Below are 26,615 nucleotides of genomic sequence, written 5' to 3'. Positions count from 1 at the left end.
CACCACATGGTAGAACTTAGATAAGAAATATGGGTTAATTTAAGTTGTAAGAGCTAGTTAGTAACAAGCCTAAGCTATCAGCCAAGCATTTATAATTAATATTAAGTCCAGGCCTGTGTCAGTTATTTGGGAACTGGTAGGTGGGAAAGAAGATGACCTTGAAGAAGACAGGATAAATCCCTTAATGAAGTATGTGAAAACACAAACAGTAGAATAAAATAGTGAAAACAATTCATGACATGAAAGAAGAATGTAACAAAGAAATAGAGTCACTAAAGAAACCCAAACAAGAGCCTGGTGCCTGTGGTGTGATGCCTTGCACAGCCTTGGTGCAGTGGGAAGGGGCTCAGACCTTTCTAGGCTCAGTGTGCTGGGCTCTGCTGACTCCCCATGGGAGACCCTGATTTGGGGGATGTGGGGATATGGGGTGGCTTAGTAGGGAGGGCTGGAGGGTGGGAGGAGGGAGGAGGTGAGATTCTGTGGGTGGTATGTAGAGTGAGTAGAAAATTTCTTAATAAATAAAAATGGAAAAAAAAGACATTTAAAAAAAAGAAACCCAAACAAAAACAAAACTGGAAATGAAAAACTTAGAAAGTCAAACAAAACCCCAGAGGTAAGCCTCACCAACAGATTACAAAACATGGGAGAATCTCGGATTGAAGACAAGGTAGAAGAAATGAATACCTTTGTAGCTTAATAAGACGATTGGTTACATCTACATACCTTAGTCAAAGAAAATGTTAAATCTAAAATAATCCAGGCACAAAATATCCATGACATCTGGGACATTATGAAAAGACCAAATCTAAGAAAATGGGAATAGAATGAAAGAGAAGAATCCCAAATCAAAGGAAAAAGTCATCCTGGGTGAGGTAACCTAGATCCCCAAAAGACAAGTATTGTGTGTATTCTCTTATATGTGGATGCTAGCTCTTAAGCTTTTGATAGGCATGCTACAATCCATATGACCACGGAGGTTAAATATAGAAAGGACTAGGGGGACCTCCCAGGGAAGGAGAAGTAGAATATGTAGTTATGGAGAGAGTGGGGAGACAGGAGAGGGGGGGTTAAATGGGGAGAGGGAGAGAAGGGTAAGAGATGGAATATGGGGAAGGCCAACTAACACTGAGAGCCATTTGAGGGGTCAAATGAAAACCCACTACTGTAGAAACTTCTCAAATTATATGCATATATGAAAGAAACCTAATGATGTCACCAAATAATGGTGGAGACAAAGCCCTAACTAGAGAGAGAGAGAGAGAGAGAGAGAGAGAGAGAGAGAGAGAGAGAGAGAGAGAGAGAGAGAGAGAGAGAAAGGGTGTGGAGTTGGTTGGTAGGTAGATGGGAAGGATTGGGGAGGAGTTGGCAGAAGGAAAACAATGATCAGAATATATTATATGAAAAAATTATTTTCAATAAAAAATACATTTTAAAAAAGTATTACTGTTAAAATACCTACTTTGGAGGCTAGAGAGATGGCTCAGCAGTTAAGAGCACTGACTGCTCTTCCAGAGGACCCAGGTTCAATTCCCAGCACCCCCATGACAGCTAACAATGGTCGATAACTCCAAGATCTGATACCCTCACACAGACATACATGTAGGCAAAACACCAATGCACATAAAATAAAAATAAATTACTTAAAAAATAAAAAATAAAGTAAAATACGTGCTTTGTTTTCAACCTGTCGGTAAAACCCACTTTTACATTTTCTAGATGTATCCATGAAGGCTTGTAAATGAGGACAGAATGACACCTCACACCATCCTTACAAACCATTTACAGAGAAAGACTTCACAGCCTTGGCCCTATGCCCTGTTCAGGAGCTATGCGTGACATACACAAGCACACCGGGATCCACACAAGCAACAAATAACTCATCATACAAAAGATGCTCTACCTTAACAGCTTCTCCGAGAGTCTGGTTTTTGTCAGCCTCCTCGCTGGAGTGCAGCTCAAGTCTGTAATTCAGCTCCTGCAGTTGCTGGGCCTGTTCGTTCAGCAGCATTTGTGCCTGCTGTTCCCGGAGCAGTGCGTTATTTAGTTCTTCACATGCACTTTCAAACTTCTCGTGGGTGATCAGCTTCTTTAAGAAGAAGAGAAACAAATCGGTTGCAAGCAATTGTATTGCTGTGCTATTTTATTTATTCATCAGAGCTGTTTGTGGTAACATAAAGATCATAGCAAGGGGCTGGAGAGATGGCTCTGGGCTTAAGAGCACCGACTGCTCTAGATCAGAGTTCAGTTTCAAGCACCCACAAGGGGACGGCTCACAACCACCAAGGACTCCAGTTCCAGGGGACCTGATGCCCTCTCCTGGCCTCCACAGATACCTCGACACACGTGCCATACACTCACACAGATACCTATACATAAATAGAAATTTGCAAAATAATATAAAGGCAACCATTTCTAAGAATTTATTATAAAACAAAACATAAAATTTGTTTTACTCAAAATAAAAGTCAAAATAAACTATTACTTTTGTTTTTAAAGTAAAATAATCATACTTTCAAAGTTATCTTTTTTGTCAAACAAAATCCTAAAAATTCCATTTGAAATTCCAAATAAAGTTTTGTTTTTGGTTTGGTTTGGTTTGGTTTTTCAGGCCAGGGTCTCCCTGTGTAGCCCTGGCTATCCTACAACTTGCTCTGTAGACCAGGCTGGCCTTGAACTCACAGAGACCTGCCTGCCTCTGCCTCCCTAGTACTGAAATTAAAGGCATGTGTTACCACGCCTGGCTTCCAAATAAAAAACCTTTTGTAAAGATTATGATTCTGGAAAAATATTCAAACAACCTTAAGGACTGAAATGATTGCCTGAATCTGTGTTCACTGTGCCGTTCCTCGGCTCTCTCTGGCCCTGTATCCTCTCTCCAGCAGTTCCTACCCAGGCTCCCACTCTCATGCTGTCTTGTTTTATTTTCCCACAGCCATGGTAGTACCAAAATTTGCCTTCCTTGTTTTCCTACCTACACACACTGCGAGGAGACAGCGGCACTGAACTGAGGACTTGTTCAGCTTTCTCACCCGACACAGAGAAGAATTCAAGATATTCCTAGGAGAACACCCGCTAATGAAACTACACTGTGATATAAAAGATGACTTCCAATACTGTGACAACTCGGAGGGCAGGACACCGCTCTGGAAAACTAACAACAGCTCTACACAGGCCACCATGCCTTAAAGGTGCATGGGATCTAGGCCAGACCATGTGACTATCCCTTCTTCAAGGCGTTTAAGTGAGTAAGACACAGTTACAAGACACCTGACATTGTCATCCTGAAGTGCAAAGAGAAAAATGATTCACAAAAGGTACATTCCATGAAGGACATGTGGAAACTGGGAGACACACAGAACTCTTCATCATTCTAGCTCTTCATGTAGTTACTTAAGAGTCAGAGCTCCCCACTGTGAAAGAGGATTTGAAGTAGACTCATGTAACTCACCACAAACATAACGCAACCTGATTTGAATTCTTTAAAAAATCTAGGAATGGTAGAATAAAGTCTACTTCACTGTATTATGTAGAAAACATAAACTATTGCCATTTTAATGAAGCTTTTTAATCTCTCAATTTCCTGACAAATAACACAAAAATAGTTTCTCCAGGGCCCAGAAATTATGCAACTCACAGAAAGAGAAAGTTTTGCTTGAATTAAATTTGAGAATAAATTTATAGCATGAGCATATATAATATTAAATATTACTAAATAATCTAATACTAGTATTCAAATTATAATAGTGTATAAAGTATAATAATAAAAATTATTCAAAATACAAGAGAGAAGATTTTTCTCTCCTCCACAAACAGCAGGCTTCTCAATAGAAGGTATTTTAAGAGAGATGTTTTCTGAGGCAAAAGCAAGTCTACTTAACTGTCCCATTTCATCATACACCTTTTAGGGCTGTTAGGTTTGTTTATCACATGCTTGTATCAGTTGGACAAAAAGAAGTTTTAATTAAAATAAAAATACATGCTTTAAAATGGCAATCCGGGAAAAACAAGGCAGGTTAGCAGGTAAAAGTAGCTGTTGCCATGCAAGCCTGGTGGTGTGAGGCTGCTTCCCAGAACCCATGGTAGAAGAGGGAACCAACTTCTAAAAGTTTTCTTCTAACTTCCACACTCATGCTGGGGTACAAACGTGCACACACACACACACACACACAGTGATAATACATACATACATAAAATGAAAAAATTCGGGGTATATAATCCACTCTTAAGGGCAGACTCCATGCCCGGCAGCAAATGGCCAAAACAAAACAAACTCAATGGCATTTTTAGAGGGTTTGTTGTTGCTGTTGTTGTTGTTGTTGTTAACCTTACAGGTCCTTTGCATGTATATTATAGTTTCTGGTGTTGTGTTTTTATAGGATTCCTGTGTGTGCAAACATGCGTCTCTCTGTGTCTATATGTGTTTCTTGTACTTTTTCTTTGGCTGGTATTTTTCTGTATGTTTGTTTTGTCCTATCCTGGTTTGTCCGTTTTTATTGTTAATTTTTAGATGGCCAGTTTTCTAATGAAAGAGAGAAAGAAGGAGGTAGAATTGGGTGGAAGGGGAGAGAGGAAGAATCTAAGAGGAGTTGGGAGAAAGGAAACTAAACAGCATATATTGTATGAAAATATCTATTTTCAATAAAAAATAAAATTGGAAAAGATAAATACCAGAAAATTTTAAAACAAAACAATCCTATTGAAGGGATTCTGGATTATTTCTACTGACCAAACACTCACCGTTAAGGAAGAGATACAGAAAGAGGCGTCCAAACCTAGCTTACTCAGCCAGATCTACTTACGGAGTGCTTGAACTCATTTAATTGCATCTGCAGGTTCTGGGACTTGTCCAGCTCCTTCTTCATCTCATTCAGGGACCGTTTGTACTCGGTGACCTCGAGGCGCAGTGAGCGGCGCTCTACCTCTGCTGCGTGCAGCCTTTGTGTAAATCCAAATATCTGCTTTTGTAATGATGCAGTACTTTTCTGTGGTTAAATGAGAGGACATTTCCAAACATGAGCTACAGGTTTACTAACGACTCAGCAGCAATGAGCGTTTGGCTAAATTAAATTTAACTCAAACATTACACAAAAAATAATACTAGCTATTTCTAAACCCAGTAAACTTATTCAAGGAGCTTTAATTATTTTATTAAAAGTTTATGTGAAACTAAATGATTCATATGCAATTGATTTAAACTATAAGTAAGTCTGACACACATTCTAACCCACAAACCCTAAAGTCACTACTAAATGAAATAGCACATACCATAATGGGCACATGGCTGCGCAGACCATACTTGAGGGCCAGCGTGTTCACTTTGTGAAGTCCACGGGCCAGCCTCTGAACCAGGGAATCCTTTTCTACGTATGTTATGCTCCGGCTGCTACGCAGAGGTATGCTTTCCATTGCCAAACTAATTTTATCCATTAGTTTTGCAAAAGAACTCTTGGCTGCACCTATGAGTAAATGTCCACAAATTCTGGAATTTGGATCTTCAAAGGAAAAAAAAAGTACAAGATATGAGTTGCCTCATGTTAATTTTATAATGTTACTGATCGAAATAGAATTTTTCAGTCATATAGTCCTCATGCCTTTACAGTCCCGTCCCCACCAAGCTTTCCTGTAAAAAGCTGAACACAAGCTTGGCTCACTATTGAACAGTACTTCTGCAGAAAACCTCCTCAATCTACAGTCTGACCTTCACATGGAACATCACTCAGAAAGCCACCTTCCCTTTCCTGCTCTAAAACTGCATAGAAATTTGGTTTCTAATCATAATTATGACCACTTATCAAATGGGGCCATAATACTTAAATTCTCAGACAAGAAAACACAATTTTCTTTGTTCAGAAGAGTTAAAATTCTACAACTATAATTACTTATTTCCCTGTGGGATTTCAGTAATCATCCTGTGTCGAATGACTTGAGGGTCCTTGTTTATGCTACACAACCTGATTACTACCAGATCATTAGGTCTGTAATTAATAACTCTGCTTAATGATGATAAACAAAACCGTCACTGCTCTTCCTACTAACTGATATTCCAGATAGGGTTAATAGGCTTATTTTTGCCTTCATGAAGGTTATGTAATTTCATTTTCCCTATTCTAACCAGGTCTTAATCTGTCCTTACTTATCTTATGATGCTATCCATGTGAAATGACCAGCACTGAGAGAGTCTTCAAATCCAAATCTAGTCATGTACATTCTACGTTTCAAGAGTCTCTACTACTGGAGTTAATTTAAATTTTGCTTTTCTATCAGAAGGGCAATGTTACCAAATCAGATTGTACTGTGTTAATTGTGGGATTATATACAGTTCAAAACGAAAGAGCAACAATGACCAAGGGCAATCAAGGTTTCCCACAGCATTAAGAACGGCCTCACCAAAACTCTGCATTCTACCTTACGGATACTCTGTATTCTAAAACTTGAACTGTATTCTATTTCTTCTATTCCTCAGTGTATAAATGGAAGGACAAACTTTATATGCTACGTAACAGTCAAAATTTGAAAATCACACTGCTTCAGAGCATACATAAATTTTTGTATATATTACAGTGCATATAAATTTTATTCTATTAATTGTTAGTGCATTGACTTTTGAGAATACAATGTAATATATTTTCATTCTATATGATACTTATTATAAACATATTCTCAAAGAATGTCATGGACAAAGTCATACAAAGTTTAATTAAAATACATAATTCTTTTGTTAATAATGAGTCATTTAGTAAGTAATGAATGACAAAAAATTTACTAGCACAATTAGATGGCATTCAACACATAAAGTAGAACACTTAAGTTAAATAACTAAAAACAAAATATATTAAATAATTCACTGCACAATGAATGAACAGGAAAATTTAATTTTCTCCTAATATTCAATATGATACATCATTTCATCATCAAATACACATATTCTCTGTGTCTGCAGTTGCACTGTATTTTTAATTGTCCCCTTTCATTTCCAACTGTCCCATCTTCACTACGCCAGGCCAGCATATATGGATATTTTTACATATTTGTTGGATTAATACATTCCATTTTACTTCCATAGCAGCTGCAACAATACTGAATTCAACAATGCATCCAAAAATACCAAGAAAAAATAATATTCACTTTCATGTTATATCAAAAAATACTTTTTAAGCAGATATAAAATCTGATATTAAATCAGATTTTTAAGTAATACAAAAGTAATGGCACTTTCAATAAAAAGAGCTTTAAAATAAAAATTCAACTACAATTAAATTATAATACATAGTGGTTGGTTGGTTTGTTTTTACTGTATCACTGAAATGTGTTTGGTAGAAACCAACCCCTAGGAAACAGAAAATTAGATGACAATACAATTCCACAAGGCATTCTTCTGAATTTTTAAGAAGTTAGGAAAAGACACATTCCAAGTCCCTGAGTTTTGACCATCATGAACTATAGTCAGAGCACTAAATAATTGATGTTTTAAGAAGCATTTTTATAATAGAGCCCACATTTTATCATACGAAATACAATTTTATAATAAAAAAGGAAAGGATACTGTACCGCCAGAATTACATATTTATTTGCATGACAGAGAACAAAAGTCACTAGAAACTCTCCTGTTTACTTGTCCCAACTATTTTAAAATTTATACCTGTTAAAAACAATTTTTCTTTATGTTAAAAGAATTTACTAATCATTTTGCCAACTTAGAGAATGTGACCTTTATAAGAAGCAGATCACAGGTTACACAATTACTTTCCACAATAGAATAGGCACACTTTCACATCCACAAACAAATCTTCAAAACAAATTCCTAAACAGCCAATTGGCCTAGCAATTCTAACCCTGAAGGTTGCAGGACTCCGGGAGGAGACAGGGGCTCCTGCAGGAGTCCTGTCCTTCAGCTGCAGCAAGTGCAGCAGCTTGACCTTTATTTGTCATAACAAAATACAGACATGAATGACATGTCCGTGATGCTTCTAAAACTAGAAGTCTTTAGATAGCATTACAGAAATCTATTGCTACCAAAAATACAAGCACTGTATAAAAAGTAGAAGTCTACACTGTGTTTTCTAATTAAAATGGAGCTTTTCTGCTCAGAAAGCGTGCGAAACCTTTAAGCAAAAGTAAGAGTGAATTAACAATAAAGTACACAAAAGCATCAACAATAAGTAATGTTAATAACACCAGTAACATTGCTAACTTAACATTTTCTCTTAAATAAGGTCTCCCAATGTAGTCCAGGCTGAACCAGAACTCACTATGTAGGCCAGGCTTGCCCTGGAATCATCCTCTTGCTTTTGTTTCACAGCTACTGGTACCATAGGCATGTGCAACCAGGCCTGGCTAAAGTCTTAGTTTCTTAATATACAGCAATAACTTCTTATTAACAGAAATACAATTTCTCAGTGTTTGGACCTTCCAAATATGAAACTCTGGTCTTGATATGAACATAATTAGACTTCTGTATGGTTGTATTTTATTTGTACTAAAATGTGATTTTCATTGTATGTTAATAAATAAAGTTGCCCGGGGGGTCAGAGCTATGGTTGGTTACATCTACACTTCTGAGTTAGGCCCTTTTTAGCTATGACTTCTACAAAGTTTACTATGCAGTATTCAATAGGAAGTAAGTTGAGTAACAACTAACTATCAAGGGTGTGTTTGAGTCATCTATCTTCAAGACAACTAAATTTAAATTATAGAGAAGATGTGTAATAAAATATACTGACATTCTACTGGTGTCCATTTATCCTTGGATATATTCAGAGATATATTCAGAAATCAAATCAAATTTATTTGTTTCTATCTTTAAATTTTTAGTTTAGACCAGTCATACCAAAACGTTCAGCTACCTACATTCTATTCCCATAATGATTGATATTTCAGCCCTTCAACGAAAGTAGCATCCTCCCCTGTTTGAGGTAAATGATCTCTTGCAGGCATACCATTTGGATATCTAGAAGAGGTAATTTATCTCAAGTGGGCAAACACTATCGCAAAAGCAAAAAGGTTGCCACCTGTCCAGTATTTATAGAGGCTACATGAAAACTGGGGTCTCTGCCCACTGCCTTATGAATACATCATCAAAGTTTCTGAAAGTAGTGGTCAAACACTGTAAGTACTTTCTAAAATGTGACTTCGCGTTCTCATTATTAAACTTCCAGTTTTGTGAAAAAATAAAAAGTAATGTTAGTTCCATTAAGACATCAGTATACAAGAAAGAGATAAAACAATGGACATTTAGAGGACATTTACATATTCAGAAGATATGTCTAAGCAAGTTACTTTTTTCTCTAACAAACATATTAGCTAGGAGCTCCTATTAGCCAATGTCTTAGTTGTCGTTCATTATTGCTGTAATGAACACTATGACCAAAAGCAACTTGGGAAGGAAAGGGTTTATTTCACTCACAGTTCCATATAACAGTCCATCATCAAAAACAGTGAGGGCAGAAACTCACATAGGACAGGAACCTGGAGGCAGGAGCTGATGCAGAAGCCATGGAGGGGTGCTGCTTACTGGCTTGCTTCCCATGGCTTGCTCAGCCTGCTTTCTATAGAACCCAGGACCATCAGCCCAGGGGTGGCACCACCTACAATGGTCTGGGCCCTCCCCTATCAACCACTAATTAAGAAAATGCCCTACCTACAGGCTTGCCTGTAGCCTGATTTTAAAGAGACATTTTCTTAAAGTCTCTTTATCTTATATGACTTTAGCTTGTATCAAGTTCATATAAAACTATCCAGCACTGCCAGAATTTACACATGAGAATGTTAAGTCTGAAAGGGGACAGAGTCATAAAAATAGCATACAATAGCACACACTCAGATGCCAAATTCTTAGTCAATGTTCAAACACGGTCAAGAGCATATTCTCTCTCCTAGAAGATAGCTTATATATAATTCAGAATTCACTCTAAATGCCTAACTTTTAAAAATAATCACTAATTGAATCGTCTTTAACCTAAGAATAAACACAAGCAATACAGTTATTTAATGTGCTAAGAAGTACTGCTTGATGTTGGCATACATGAGCACAGACTTCCTGGGTCTGCACAGAAGGAAGTCACAGTGATGCTGTCAGTACACAATCCTGATGTTTACAGGAGTTTACATTTCCAGCAAGATCTTGAAAGGGGAGGGGCAGCGGGGAAGTAGCTCAGTGGTGGAGCGCTTACCTCACATGCACAAGACCCTGGGTTTGATCCCAGCACTGAAAAAAAAAGGAGGAGAAAGAAGAGAGAGGGAGTATGGAGAGTCTGGAAGAACACGTAAGAAAATATATAAGCATTAAAATAAATATTCCTGAGTGGTTTTAGTAATCTCCTTTCTATCTTTCAATTTTGCTACTCTGCACACTTCAGGTGTCAAGGTTCTTCCTGTCACAGCACATACAAGTGCTTCCTTTCTTGTGGCCTAATGTGTGTGTCCATCCACTCATGGGCTGGGGATAGTTCAATGTGTGTTCACATTTTTTTTACTATTATTAGTGCTGTGAGCACTTATGCTCATGTTTTTATGTAGATACATGTCTTCATTTCTCTTAAATATGTAAATAGCAATGGAATTACTAGTTTATAATATAGCTCAATGCTAACCTTTTAAGAAACCACAAAACTCTGTTCCAAAGCAGCTCATCATGGTTATTCCTTCCAACAATACATGAATGCTTTCATGTGTTACCTTTCTCTTCCCCCTTCCTGAGCAAACACAGTCCTGTAGAGCAGGCAAGCACCAATGTGAAGATGATGAGGATGGCAGAGCAGAAATACTCTAATTTTTATAGATCTCTAGACTTCCTACTTCTTAGAGGAGAGAAAATAACCAATTTGATCACAGTGCTTTAAGTGGGTCTTCCATAAACTACACCGAAAGCAGAACTGTGGCAGCCCCAAATATACAATATTTTTTATCTAAAAATGAAATTTCCTCTTGATCTTTACATAGTAATTAAAATAAAACCACCTCTCCTTTCCACTTCTGTGTGCGCACATACATGGCATGTGTCCACGGTTGCATGTTTATATGCATGCATCTGTATGCACACAGGCAGCAGTCAGAGGCTGATGTCTGGCTTGGCCACTCTAGCTAGCAAACTTGCCTCTCAATCCCTGGTGCTGCAGGCAGGCCATTATAGCCACTCAGCCTTTCCATGGGTGTTGGGGATCCAAACTCCAGTCTCTAGGCTTGCATGGGCAAGTGCTTTACCCACTGAACCTCTCTCTCCCCAACCCCAAACTATCTTAGAAAGTGCAAACAGTGCAGAGACGACTCGGCAGTGAACAGTACTTGCTGCTCCTGCAGAGGACCTGGGCTCTGTTCCTAGCACCCACTCTGGCTCGCCATAACTCTAACACCAGGGGACCAAAAAGCCTTCCTCTAACTTCCGAGGCACCAGCACACATGTGGTGTACCTACATACATGCAGACAAAACATTCGTACAATAAATAAGTCTTTAAAAACTAGAGTTAAAACTGTATTAACCTGCAAATTGCCTTGAAGTTTTAAACCAATAAATTCTTACTGTAAGTTGCTATACATTTCTCTATGATTTATTAATGCATGAATAAAATATTTTCCTAAGCAAAGCCAAAAGAAGATAAAGACTATTTCAAGTACTTCAGAAATTTCCTCAGTCTGCTAAAGTACTCTATGAGCAAGGTGATACAACCATCCCTACTTTACACATAAAGAAACCAACACAATTTCCTTTTCTTTTCTGGGTGTGTCTTTTGTCATACTGGGGATTGACCCTAAGGCCCCATGTATAGTAGAAGCCACTGAGTTTAAACACGGAATTTTTTAACTTTTTATTTCAAAGTCTCGCTAAGTAGACCAGGATGGCCTTGAACTCACTCTGTAGTCAAGGCTAGCTTTGAATTTGTGATTATCCTGTTTTAACCTCCTCTCAAACTGAGAATACAGGCCTGCAGCACCAGGCACATAGCACAGAATAAATAATTTCTCCAGCACCACATGGCTGATATCAGAAGTCTTATTTACATCTAAAACACACCCTCTGTTATGGTAAACTCCACCAATTTTAGACTATAAAATTGATAATCTGTACCTTAAGTGTACAAAGATATGTGGGTATATTTTTATTAATGTTTACACTATTTTCATGGTAAAAGTGGTGGTAAGGGAAAAACTATAATTTAATCTCACTTATAGGGTGAGTGTTAAATAAGATGTTCTATGGTATTATCTCAGTAAATTCTTTGTTTAAGATTTCTTTATTTTCTTTTTAACTAGGTATTTCCGCATGTGAGTGTACGCACATGAATGTAGTGCCTACAGAGACCAGAAACAGCCAGCGTTGGATCCCCCAGAACTGGAGCTGTGAGCTGCCCAACATGGATGCCGAGAACTAAACACTGACTGCTCTTCCAGACGTCCCAAGTTTGATTCCCAAAGTCCTTAATGGGATCACAACTGTCTGTAACTCCAGACTTAGGGGGTCCAACGCCCTCTTACGGCTTTCACAGGCACTGCACACACATGATGCACAAACATACACACAGGCAAAACACCTATGCACATAAGATAAAATTAAAATGCAAAAGCTTAAATATATGCATTTCATTATAAACATGGCTATATTAGCTTTCACCACTTTAATTACATTTATTACACTCATTATTCCATGAAAACCATTTACCTTTAGCTGTCTGAAAATGTTTCCTTTTTTCTAGTGAAATATCTGATGTTTCTATTTTAATACACTTGAAAATGAATAAAAATATGTCAATCCCTCATTACGTTTGGAGAAATTCTTCTGTTATCCTGCACTAGCTTTCCTGTCTCTATAAGGAGAACACCTGACAGAAACAACTAAAGCGAAGGGAGGTTTGCTTATCTCAGGTTCAGAAGTGTCACTGCATCATAGCAAGGAGGGCCTGGTGGGGCAAAGCAGCTTACGCCATGCAAGCCAGGAAGCAGAATGCACCAAATGTCAAGTTATATACTATAACACACAATTTCAGATTTTATATGGAAACACAGAAGACCAAGAATAGCCAAAACACTCCTACACAGAAAAGGCAATACTGGAGACAACGCAATACCTAATCCTTACTGCACTAGGGAGATCCAGTAACAAAGCAGCATGGTGCTGATAAAGTGTGGTGATATCTTTGTCCCCCAGTAAAGTTTATCTGAGAATCACAGGAAAAAGCCAGCCACTATAGTAAACATAGACGTCAGGCAGTGGTAGCACACAGCTTTAATCCTATCACTCAGGAGGCACAGATCCGTCTGGATCTCTGTGAGTTCAAAGCCACACTGGGAACAGAGCCAGGCATGGTGGCACACATCTTAAATTCTAGCACTAGTTAACCATAAAGGTCTGGAGGTCTATACAGACAGACAGGAAGTGACAGAGCTGGGCTGGAAGAGGAAGTGATATAGGTGGGCAGAGAGAGGAAATGAGTTGGCAGAACAGAAAGGCATATAAGTGTGGGTATACAAGACGTTGGTCTCTTTGGAAGCTGTGGAATTGGTGAAGTGAGGTTAGCTATGGCTTTTCCTATTCCTCTGATCTCTCAGGTTTTAACCCTGATATCTGGCTCTGGGTTTTTTATTAATAAGACCTTTTAAGAGTTGTCTACAGACATAGAAACAGACATACAAACCAAGGGAACAGAAGACCCAGATACAAACCCACGTAGGCCTAGCCACCTGACTTTTTACAATATTTCAAAAACATACATTGGAGAGAACACAGCCTCTTCAATTTGAATAACTTCAATTCAAAAGTGAATTTCCACATGTGGAAAATTAAACTAGATTCATATCTTTTATCTTGCACAAAAAAATATGCATCAAAATTTTAATGTAAGACCTGAAGCTTAGAAACTAGTAGAGGGAAATATTGACAAAAGCACTCCAAGATCTAAACAAAAGGAAAGGTTTTCTGAAAAGTATTTCAGTGGCAAAAGAAATAATTTTAAGAAGTAATCAATTGGATTACTTACAAATAAAAAGCTGCTGCTCAGCAAAGAAAACAATCACCAGAGTAGACAGCTCATAGAATTGGTGTGTGTCAATTATAAAGAGATAGTGAGTTAACATCTAGAATTATGAAGATCTGTAAAATTAACCACCAAAAAAGCATCTAGTCAATAAATGCATTGATGATCTGAATAGACAGTTCTTGAACGTAGAAATACAAATGTAAGTACTAGAAAATGTATTCATTGTCTTTCACATGTATTCACATGCCATCAAGGGAATGTGAATTAAAACCAATTTGAGAGTCCATCTCAGCCAGAGCACAGGAGCTATCTTTAAGAAGGCAGATTACCACAAATCCTAGAGAGGACACAGGCAAAGAGGAGCCTTACATGTTTTGGGGACTAGAAATTGATTCAATCACTATGGAATTCAGTGTGGCGGTTCTCAGCAAACTAAAAATAGGACTGCTGAGTGACAGAGCGATACCACAGAGGTACTTACACATCCATGTTCCTGCTACTGTTCACTATAGGTAAGAATTTAAACAAGCTTGGATAGCCATCAACAGATGACTAGAAAAAGAAAATGTGGAACACACACAAAATGGAATTATTTTTAACTGCAAAGAGAAATGAAATCACAATAGTTACAGGAAATGAAAATACTATGTTTTTCTCTTATATATGGATTTGAGAAGAGGGGGCCAATAAGACAGGGTGTGGGAAAGGCTAGGAAAGACAGCGAGAGGGGATAATAACAAAGTGTAACTCACACACGCATGAAACTGCCATAGTGAAACTCACTGAATAACTTTTAAAAAATAATTTTAAAATAATGTGGCTATCACATCTATTTATTACACTGAATCCAAGCACTATTATTATGTTCTTTCAAAAACTTACATTTTTGCTTTGAATCCATAAAACCAAAATTCTTAATTTAATTTTATTTGAAACAGCCTGAAGGAATCTTATTATTTTCTATTTATCTAAAATTATATATGTGTGTAATATTTATTTATGTCTTAATTTAATCTTTTTAAATAATTAAAATTTTAATTTTATTTCTACTTCAAACCCAGCATGTTACTATTTGGCTAATATATTAAATATGCTCATGGACTACCAACATCAGTGGCCACACTTAAAAATAATCTGAGAATCATAAGCTTCCTGAGAGAGGAGCCTAGGTTTAGATCCCTGAAATTTTAATGAAATGATTCTCATTTAATGAAATGACTTCTCTTTAAAATTTAAATTATATCTCACATTATCATCCCTCTGTGCTTAGACTTCCCTAAACAGGGAAGTCTTATCAGGTCAGATCTAATGTTACTGCTAATCCATCATAGTGACTATGACTGGTCTACGATACAGCTCACCCAAAGCATGGCAACATTTCTTAAGACTCAGAAAATAACAGTCATCATCATACGTTCCTAACACATACATGCACATAAATAAACACAACCTGAGTCAGGGAAAACAAACAGATTTTAAAACTGCATATATCACCAAATGAGATGTGACATTTCCCACGGGCTCAGCTATTATTGCTCAAGCTTCTGAAACTGATTGCCAGAAGACCAAAACCAAGTAACAGGATCTCCATTACTTTAAAAAGAGGTCGCCAGGTGGTGGTGGCACATGCCTTTAATCCCAGCACTCGGGAAGCAGAGGCAGGCGGATCTCTGTGAGTTCGAGACCAGCCTGGGCTACCAAGTGAGTTCCAGGAAAGGCACAAAGCTACCCAGAGAAACCCTGTCTCCAAAAAAAAAAAGAGGAAACTCTGGGCTGACAACATGGCTAAGAGGTTAAGAGTACTGGCTGCTCTTTCCAAGGAACCTGGATCGATTCCCAGCATTCACATGGTGGCTCACGACTGTCTGTACTCCAGAGGATCCAACACCCTGTTCTGGGCCCTCCTTGCACCAGGAACACACCTAGTGCATAGATATATACACGGAGGCAAAACATCCACACACATTTAAAATTTTTAAATTAAAAAAAAAAATAAAAGAAAACTAATGGTTTGCTTTTCATAGGAAAAACAAATCACAAAGGGGGGGGGGGAATGGAGTAGATACTTCGGCCAAAAATTTCCTTTATAAATAAAGACAAAGTTTGTCATCAAAATTTACTTTCATTTACTGTGTCATTAAATACCAATTTAACAATCTCTCTGTGGCTAAATAAAAAACAGATGTATTTTCCTCCAAGACAACTGATTAAAATTTGTACCATAAGGAATTTCTAGGCATTTGTTTTTAAGTGTACGTTGCACAGACATCAAAAGTGATCATACCTGTTTTACTAATGACGTCTTGCAGCTCGACCATAGAACTGACAATCCCAGCAAGAAGGTCAGAACTGGTAAACCAAGTGAGTGCTTGTAAACAACGTAACTGCTCCCTCTGATGCTCTGCAGAAACGTAAGTACCCATTATGAAATGCTGTAAGTTATTAAAATGCCATTTAAATTTCCTAGCAGTGTTCCGGTGCTTAAGGAAATCAGACTGTATGCCTACGGCTCCCTCGTACAGAGAATCTAGTTGCATCTGACTAACCTAACACTAACGAACAAGCATCAGAAAGGACAGGCGTCTCCTTTCGTTTGGGTTGTATGACAACAGCCTGATTCTTAGCAGCTGCATCAGGGTTGAGAGTGCAATGGCAGAGCACTTGTTTCCTGCAAGTTAGCCTTAGGCTTCATCCCCAGGCATGAATTTTAAAAAGTTAACATCTAAATCTACCGCTTCCTCAAAAATAGTAAAACATACAAAAGAAATGTCAGCTGGAAACTTATATTTGCCTCATTTTTAAACAACTCTTCAAGGTATTTTTAACTCTCATCATTTTATTCTGATTTTATACGGAAAGCATGGATAACTTATTCTGATCATTTTTAAGTGTCTGTTTTGGATTGTCACAATTTGAAAAACTGATGTATAAACTCTCCACTATACTGTTAAAAAAAAAGATGATTCAAACATAATAAAGCTACACAATACTGAAATTATACATGTTTGCTTCTTAATATCAATTTACAAAAAAGCAAGGCTAATTTTTATAAAAATAAGCATTTGTACACACATACATCTGAAGATAAACTGGACTTTGTTACATGATTTGACGTACTACATAATTCTTTGAAGGTCTGGTATAACAGCCAACCACACACACATTGTACTTCACTTACATCTAACTCAGATTTTTTAAAGCACAGTTTATCTTACTTGGAAATTTGCGCTTGTCTTTGGGCTCTCCCGTACACACCAGCACGCCTATGCCTTCTTTACAGCTTTCCATCCAGGTAAAAAGAGAAGCACAGGATTGGCCCAAGATCTTGAGTCTGTTTGCTGCCAAAATGGCAATCGCACCTTTCCGGAACACACGAATCAGTCCTTTGAACGATTTTTTCTTTGGTTTGGCTTCTTCTTGTTTCTTCTCATCTACTGCTGCCAATGCCTGGGCTAGAGTTCTAATTTCCAGTTTGAACAATTCCAAGCTGTTGACTTGCTCCTGGAGGAAGTCTCTCTGTGTGGATAAGGCACATGACCTGCTGTAGAGGGGATACAATGCTCCAGCCATCAGCGCACATGCCGCCAGCAAGCACGTCTGTTCCCTCTGAGTCTTGGCCAATGCAGTTTTGAAATGTGAATTCTCACGAACCAGTTGTTCATGTGAGTTCTCAATACGGTTCAATTTTTCCATGTTCTTCTCTGCAATTTCTTGAAATTTCTATTAAAGAAGTCAAATAATATATATAATCTTGGAACAAAGAAGCATTTTACTAATTTTTGTTAATACAAAGAAATATACTTTGGTTTAAACTACTAGTTCCCTTCAAAAAATCTGTTATAAAATATCCAACTGGGCAGCAGTGGACCAGACAGCTTAGATCTGAATGTGCACATTGTCTTTGAAAATCTCTTACACAGAAGCTTCACATAAACCATGACACATAAATTTGCTAGCATTTCATGAATTCCCATGTACTTGCCTATGAATACACATATGTAGAAAGGGAAATATGCTTTCTGGGCCTAATTTCTCCTTTCCATTCCTCAATAACTATTATTTCCTCTTAAATAGAAACTACACTGGAAACTTTGGGGGGGGGGGGTATAGTAAAAGATACTACTGTTGCCAAAACAAACAGAGTTAAATTAGTGATGGGAGAAGCAGCAGTCGATCAACAGTCTGCCGTTTCTGACTACAAGAGACTGATGCTGAACACAACCTCTTGTTTCAGCTCCTAACCTCCCAAGCAGAGCAGCATACAGCAGCTCCAGAGCAGGAGGAGAGGACGTAGTGAGCTGGGCCTCAGCAGCTCTCTCATCCTCTTTCCCTAATTAACATCCTTAGAATTCAAATTTGAACTTGAACCCAAAACTGAACATTAGCTGGAAGAACCACATTTTAGTAACTAGAAATAAACTGTCTATCTACGAGATCTTATATGCAGTCATTATGGTTTGTGGAGGTAAAGGAGAAATGGTTTTAAACTGATAGATTCCGCTTCACTATTCACTTATCTTTCAGTAAATATTAGAAACAACTCAGAGTTCAATATGCTATGAAAACAGAGAGGTCAATCATCATTATGGTGCAATGCTACAGTAGATACATGCCAGGTTGTCAGAGCACCAAAGGGCACTTGATGAAATGATGCTGACAAGCTTTTGGAGGGATATGACAATTAAAGGGAAAAGGGGTATGAGTTATGCAAAAGAAAAAAATTAAACCTACACCATTAATAAGGAGGCTAGACAATAGCAACCCTTTAATAATTTAATCTAACCTTGCAAACAACCATGATTTAACAGCTGCAGTTAGATTTTATTTTCAAAGTGAACCTTCATGACATAGCCATGAACCTCTTTCTCTCAAATAGAAAACTAAGGGAGTTCAATTCTAGTACGATAGTCATTTAGAAACAGAGAAATATTATCCTCAGTATCGGTATGGTAAAGTCAAGTTCTGTCTTCATAATGAGACTCCTTCGGGACATTAAAGGAACTGTTTCTCTTTGTACTACTGGTTTAAACTGTACTATGTGAAAAATTTAAAGTTGATCTTTGGGAGAGGTATATGATGTCTTATTCAAGAGTTGCCCAGTGAACACCCAGAAGAACAAAAGGCACTTGTAAAATTCACGTTGGCAGGAGAGCCTCAAAAGACATCAACATCTAAGGCAAGTCATGCAAACGCTCGGCCACAGTGCAAGATGTGGTGTCAAAGGCTATCATGGGCAGTGCTGGTAGGCAACAGCACAATGATTTCAAGCTAGCAGACATGACAACCGAGGAAAATAAATCCTAGGAGATAGTTTTCCAAAGACCGAGAGTGGAAGGAGACACTCAGAGGCACAGGCAAGCGGGTGAAGGGGAAAGGCAGGCATAAAAGAAGTCACTGATTGAAAGATTTGATTTATCGTGTGCCTTCCCTTCAGGAAAGGGAAAATTGAATTTTAGAAATGGATTTTCTATCGAATGGAACTGGAAATTGTCTATCAAGTGAGGTAACCAAAGCCCAGAAAGACCAATACCACAGAGTCTCTCTCATAGGCAGATCTTACTTTAGGATTTTTAGAGTTGAATGTTGGGGACAGTAGAAGGCATGCGACAGGACGGTAGAGGTGGGCAATATTGGAGGCAGGATAATTTGAGCAGGGATAGGGTTTAAGGGACAGGAGAGCGAAGGGTATAGAGGGATCGTCAGCAAAAAAAAAAACTAAGGATGCATGAAAAGGTCATGTGAAAACTAACGTCTAAAAACGTTACAAGCTAACGTCTAAAAAGTTTAAAAGGCAGCAGCCTGTACAGATGGACAATGCTGCTTCCAGAGCTCATGGTGCCAGATGTGGGCTGCTTCCTGATGAGTTGTCAGTGAAGGAGACTCCAAGGGTGTCTACAGGAATACAAGCTATTACCTTTGTTCTTCATTGCCTACCGCAAGTAGTGACCCTATCCCTGAAGACTGTGGTGTCTTCAGGAACTGAAATGGAAGGTTCCCCCTGCTGGCTAGCTTTCATGGTGCCAGAGGTGCTATGCAGGCTGCTGGGAGAGAAAAGACACCAACAGTCACACCCAGCTGTGAACCCTGCAAGCTGTAAGAGGGAACTGCTAGGCAAGATAGAGCCCCAGGTGCAATAGTTACAAGACTGTTGTAGGGGTAACCAACCAACCACTTCCTGAGATTTGACACCTCAGTCTACTGAAGGGAATTCCTGCCCAATACTGCAAATATGGTCAAAAGCCCATGGCTGGAGGTCATGGGCCCTGGGGGGTGGGGGTGAGGTATGGGAACAGCTACTACTGCTGTTTTGGTAAATGGACATGTTGTCAAACGCCTTCCCAATATTCATGTTTATACCCCTGGATTCATGCGTCATCAGTCTCAGTTAGGAATATTGTGTTTGCTGTGGACAACAGTTAATTAATGCACAGACTCACAACTGACAAAAGTGCTGAGACTGACCGTTGAGTGTTTATCATTAAACAAGACATTGTTTCTATAACGTCCCCCTCCAAAGCTTGAGGACTATTACAGAAAAAGGAGTAGAAAAATGGAAGAGCCAGGGGATGTGGAAGGATGCTATGAAACACTGTCTTCTTACCATGGATGGCATGGCTACTGCACTCATGGACTCCCAGGAGCTATGGCTTCCAGCACAAGAACTACACAAGGTCAAAATTCCATCAGCAACAGGGGAGTCGCTCAGGAGGCCCCACCACCACCTGAGGAGCGATTGGCAGTTAATGGATGCTGGTGGGAGGGGAGTCGTTTTCTCTAGAATTGTTGCTCCAGTAAATAACAAGCAACTTCCATTTACAGATATTAAGTCATAAGAAAAAAAGAAAGGAAGAAGGAGGGGGAAGGGAGGGAGGGAGGGAGGGAGGGAGGGAGGGAGGGAGGGAGGGAGGGAAGGAAGGAAGGAAGGAAGGAAGGAAGGAAGGAAGGAAGGAAGGAAGGAAGGAAGGAAGGAAGGATAGAGAGGCAGGCAGTTTAGCAGGAGAGGGAGGGAAATGGACTAGTGCAATGGGGAGAGAAAAATGACCAAGCGTGTTGTACAAATTATGAAACTGTCAAATAAAGAAATAAGCACTAACCATGTACTAGCACTAGAAGCGGGGAAAGAAACAGTTTTCTCTCCTTCTGTAGCACATGCCAACTATTTTTATTTACTCCCAGCTTCCTCTTCTAAGGCCCGGTCCACTCATGCCTGTGGTAGAAATGGTAAGCAATGAAGGAATGAGGAAATAAAGATGTTGTATCTTGCCCCACCTACATCTCCACTGAGGGTCAATCTGTGGCAGCATTATTCTACCAGTGTAACTGAACTATGGCCCGTGGCTCCACACAAATACCATTAGCAAAGTAGGCAGTGGCCCAGGAGGGAGGGCTACTTAAAACATACAAGAACATCTGAGCAGCAATGCCCAAGGGGACTGCTTCCGGGTACATATCCTCATATGGGACGCAATCTCTAAGAAAAGAGAGAGTGGCACTCTTGAGTATAGCCAGATGAATCAGAAAAGTGGGTATTTGGAAAAATAGGAGCCAGAAAGTAAGACACCAGGCTCTATGAGAGAACAAATAATTCAAAATGCCTAGAAAAAGGGAAATGATGGGATCCGAGCAGTTAAGAGAACACGGTGAGAGACTTGTGTGGTAAGGTAAGGAATCTAACTCCACCAGGAAAGCTGCAAGAAGACATAAAATCCCAGAATATTACCACACTGCGTGAACGAACGTGAGAATAAGAAACATTAACAAAAACTGCTATGTCATGATAGAGTGGCATGGCACGTGGTCAGAAGATTAACTCTAGACTCTCACCACGAGTCAGGCCTATCTGTTCAAGGCAAAGCAAAAGGAGGGGAAAAACTGAGACGGTGTATGAGGATAAAGAGGCTGCCCAGCAACGGCCACACGAGGAGAAGCAAAGTGAGCCCTGTATCTCAGGCTTTTAATGCGTCGCCAGCAAAAAAGAAAATCTGGGAAAAGATATCACTTGCTAATTTTATTATTTATTTCAAATATATAAAACATTATTGCCACTGGCATGAATCAACTAGATTGTTAAAGAGCTAAAAATTAGGCAGGCTTATTAAAGAAAAGATTCAGGGAATGAACAAGAACAAAATATAATGACATACATATATATATATGAAAATGCTACCTTGGTGGTGACACATGCCTTAATCCCAGCACTCAGGAGGCAGAGGCAGGCGGATCTCTTGAGTTCAAGGCCAGCCTGGTCTACAGAGTGAGTTCTAGGACAGGCAGGACTACACAGAGAAACCATGTCTTAAAAAATAAAAGAAAAAGAAAAGAAAAGAAAAAAGGAAGGAAAGGAAGAAAGAGAGAAAGTTACAAAAATTTGTATGCCAACAAAATAGCTAAAAAGTTTTAAAAAATAATAATAAAAACAACATAGTTCATCTTAGCACAGACAAATCTCAAACTCCTGCATAGCACACAAGTGCACAGCTGAGATAGGTTCATTTCATAAATAATGAAACGAAACCCAAGTCCTTCGACTGGATCCACCTGTCTTACTACAGAGCCTTCCCATCTGAAGTGTTCTAGACTTCCCCTCAAGTCACAAGGCTTCCCCTGGGAGGCTGTCCTCCAGCTAGTGAAAATGGAGAGCTTGGCTCGTTTCTTCACATTAACCTGACTGCTTCGCGTCACCGTTTCAAATGTTCTCTAGCTCCCTTCCGTCTCCCCTCACACCATCAGAACATCTTCACGGCCCATTTCAGCTGTCTATTCTCACATGTGTTCCTATCATTCCCATTCACAGTGATGGAGACTTCTCTGAACTTACAGAGCACTTAGGCATTCAATCGCCACACTGTTACCTACCGACTCCATGTGTCCACATCTCCTCCGTCCGGAACACTTGGGACTGATTGTTCCTGGAGGACAAGAATTACCATGCAGTAGTCTGTCACAGTGCTCTATCGCCTGCAGCTATCCAACAAATACTGAGGGAGGGAATTAAGCAACTCTTTATAAAAACAGCCCTGGGCTTAGCACAGAGTTTTGTCCAGGACAGCAACTGAATAAAAGCCTAATTGATGAAAAAAGCTTTACAATGTAAAGAACAGGGAAGGAAAATCTAGTAAAAACAAGGTAATTTCCACATATATTTGAGAACTTACAAGTCAAAATTCTGGTTTAAATCGATTCTGACTTTCCACAGGGACTCTCAGAGATATACATTATTTACTATGAAGTTCTCTTGAAGAACAAAGCCTGTTTGATAGTCAGGCTAGAATCAGCTGTATAGCAAATCTGCCCTTAAAAAAAACCACTGTTCTCCACCCAAGGATATTAAAGGCCAATATTTTAAAAACAAACATAACACACATCAATTTCATATGGGGCAAAAGCATTCCTCATACTGAAATAACCTACCCTACCTTAGGGTGTTTAGTTTAAAAAAAAATAATAACAATAATAATCTCAAATTCTTCCAGAAAACTATTCTTATCTTGAACTTTTAATAACTCAAAATACAGGATGCATATCTTTTACCCAAACATCTTTAGCATAACAAAACTATTATGTAACTTGACTACTTTGCCTTTCCTTACTGATAATTCAAGTCTGTCCAAAATCTGGAAAAAGGACACCTTCTTCCCTGTGGGAGTGTGCTTCCTCAGGCCTGGGCTTTCGGGACTGTCTGGAAATGCTGGCCCAGAAGCCCAGGAAGCAGAGCGGTCTTAATCACGTTATGCTGTTCCTTATGATAGTGCAAACCACAAGCGGGTTTCAGACACTAAGAACTTCAGTCAGAACAGCTTGTGCAAGTTACTTACCTTGCAATGACAATATTGAAAGAAAAATGACAAACGCAAACATATGATACAAATGCATCTCTTTTTAAACAAAGCATATTTTGTGTAGACTGATCTCTCATACAAGGATGATGGGGATAAAATGGCACAGTCACTTTCAATGACAGTTTGGTCGTTATTCAACAAGCTAACCAGAATCACTGTTTGATCTAGCAGTTGAATCTTCTGTATCAAATACATCCGATATGTGTGCATGTACATACATGAACCCCCATACTATTGTCATTCCATAAATTTAGCATGTCAAACACATGTGCCGAAAATGAAATATGCTTAAGTTTATGCTTTCATTTCTAATGCAATACAAATCATAGAGATCAAAAGGGTCATGAGGATCCAACTCAAGTTATCAGGCTTAGCAGCAGGCATGCATTTTTACCCACTGAGCCAGCTCACCCACCCTACTTCCTTCTCCATTTTAAAGCCACATGAGTGTACAGAAATGTCAAAGCTCAACTCTGAAATAAACATTGCATCAAGTGTTACCCTGATGAGAATGAAACTGAGAATGAAAAATCTTTACTTCCAGAATGGACATTCTTGGTCCACTAATTTAATTATTTTCAGATAAAAAGAAAAAAAGACCATAAACACTAAGATTACAAAGCAAAGTTATTCCATGGAATGGAGTATGCACTTTACCCAGAGTATTTAGCTGAATAGACACTTAAGATATATTTTGGGATGCTTCAAATATATTTAAACTCAAGAAGTCTCCTACCACTCAGCTAGCATAAATCACCTACAACTAAAGCTATGCTGGTATATCAAAACTCATTTTATTTTTGAAACCAGCTCTACAGGTTTTATTTATCTAACAGTATTTATGCATCACTATCATTTCTTTCAAATAAAAGCAATTGGAATTACAATATTGTTTATTTACTAACCACTCAGTTATAAAAAGCAAACATTCAACAAATCCATAACTAAGTATTTTGTTTCCTACAAATCCCCTCTATGATCATTTCCATCTGACATCACCAATCCCTACCACCCACAATCTAGGCAATGACTATGCCCCATGTTCTTAAGAGCATAATCTTGGAAAACTCATTACATAATATCAAATAAAAATATCTTATTTACATTTAGCTTTTATGATAACCAACTCCATAGAATTGATGCTAGCAAAATTTTCTAAAATAAAACTCACAGATCAGGTAATGTATATCATAACAGTTCTGAACTCAATATGAAGCCAAAATGAATTATCCCTGCATACTCAGTTATATTTGATACTTGATGAAGATGCAAATGTAAACTTAATATAGAACATATGCAAATATAATAGTAAATTACTTTTATAAATAATGAAATAAAGAGTTTTAATTTGCATACACATGCACTAAACCTGAGTGTAACAAATTCTTTAGAAAAAAGTATTCAAGACTTCTCCTAAAGACTGTTTGCTATCAGCATTTATGATGACATAAGCCCTCACTTCCAAAAGTAAACTGCAAGCCTGTGAGATGGCTCAGTGGGGGGGGGGGGGGGTCATCAAGCCTGACACCTCGAGTACAATCCCTGAGACTCACACAGTAGAAAGAGAGAACCAACTCTTGCAATTTGTCCTCTGACTTCAATGTTTGCACTGTGGACAATACACACACACACCAAATGAATAAATGTTTGTGATTTTCTACGCCATCCTACACATATGGAATAAAATAAGTGTGTTTAAGAAACTGCTAGCTATTGGAATTAAATTAGTGTAGCATTGGAAACCAGAAGTGAGTAAAATAAAGTACAGAATATATGAATATAGTAATCTGAACCTTGCAAAGGCACAAAAGCAATTCCATACAGAAAGTGCATTCTTTATTGGCCACATAAGGTAGCCTGGCTTGGGAGGCAGAGGCAAGAGGATTTCTGCGAGTTCAAACCAGCCTGGTCTTCACAGGAAATTCCAGTGGCTCATTGCAAGAACTGTCAAGAGATGGAGAAAGAGGGAAAGAGAGAGAGAGAGAGAGAGAGAGAGAGAGAGAGAGAGAGAAAGTATTGTCTTTTCAACTGAACAACTATATGCAAAAAAAAAGCCAACCTCAACCCATACCTCACACTTCTACAAAAATTTTACATACCTCACACTTCTAGCTCAAATTTTACATAGACCTACTTACAAAACTTAGAAGGTAAAATGACTGAAAGGAAAAACTAAGAGAAAATCCTGATTATGCACTTTGAGAATTTTTATTCATAACACCAAAAACAATCTATAAGACAAAAAATTGAAAATAGGAACTTTATCGAATACAAATATAGCTCAACTGGTAGACTTGCACTTGGCTGGAATGTGTAAGACCTGCGTTCAATATCTAACACTATGAAAAAAATTAAAATGCTTCTTCTGTAATGAGACAGAAGAAAACATCTGTAAACAGTGTAGCTAACAAATGACAATTTAAAATGTGCGCTAAGTCTCGAAAACCCAGGCTAAGCAAAGAACCCAAGTCAAGTATGTGACTCAACATCTCAGCACTCGGGAGGCAGCAGCAGAGGATCTCTGTGAGTTGGAGGCCAGTCTGGTCTACAGAGTGAGATCCAGGACAGCCAGGGCTGCATAATGAGACCTGTGTAAATACATACGTACGTATGTACATACATACATACATACGTACATACATACATACATACGTACGTACATACATACATACGTACATACTAGACAAAAGATGACGTGCACAGGGCTGGGGATACAGCTGAGTAGTAAAAGTGCTTCCTACCATGTGCAAGTTCCTGGCTTCAGTAAAACACACACACACACACACACATACACACACACACACACAC

The 26,615-nt window shown here is 38.5% G+C and overlaps 1 protein-coding gene across 17 annotated transcripts in view; it reads right to left on the bottom strand.

Annotated features, from left to right (window-relative positions):
* Ccdc171 (coiled-coil domain containing 171) overlaps positions 1-26,615 on the bottom strand; it is a 342,210-nt gene that overhangs the window by 182,084 nt on the left and 133,511 nt on the right. For 16 of the 17 annotated variants that reach the window (XM_015994935.3, XM_015994936.3, XM_076564450.1 and 13 more), the window contains 5 exons: positions 17,184-17,688; positions 16,253-16,369; positions 5,266-5,492; positions 4,800-4,982; positions 1,901-2,086 (listed from right to left, as the gene is read on the bottom strand). In XM_015994935.3, coding sequence (XP_015850421.2) covers positions 1,901-2,086; positions 4,800-4,982; positions 5,266-5,492; positions 16,253-16,369; positions 17,184-17,688 — 1,218 coding nt within the window. Of the gene's footprint in view, positions 1-1,900; positions 2,087-4,799; positions 4,983-5,265; positions 5,493-16,252; positions 16,370-17,183; positions 17,689-26,615 lie in introns of those variants that run through there. The other variant, XR_013049178.1, reaches the window with a different exon arrangement.

This window comes from Peromyscus maniculatus, chromosome 2 (assembly GCF_049852395.1).
Source record: "Peromyscus maniculatus bairdii isolate BWxNUB_F1_BW_parent chromosome 2, HU_Pman_BW_mat_3.1, whole genome shotgun sequence".
Taxonomy (NCBI): Eukaryota; Metazoa; Chordata; class Mammalia; order Rodentia; family Cricetidae; genus Peromyscus; species Peromyscus maniculatus.
Note: the sequence above shows the minus strand (reverse complement) of the source record. Positions and strands in the feature narration are given on the sequence as shown.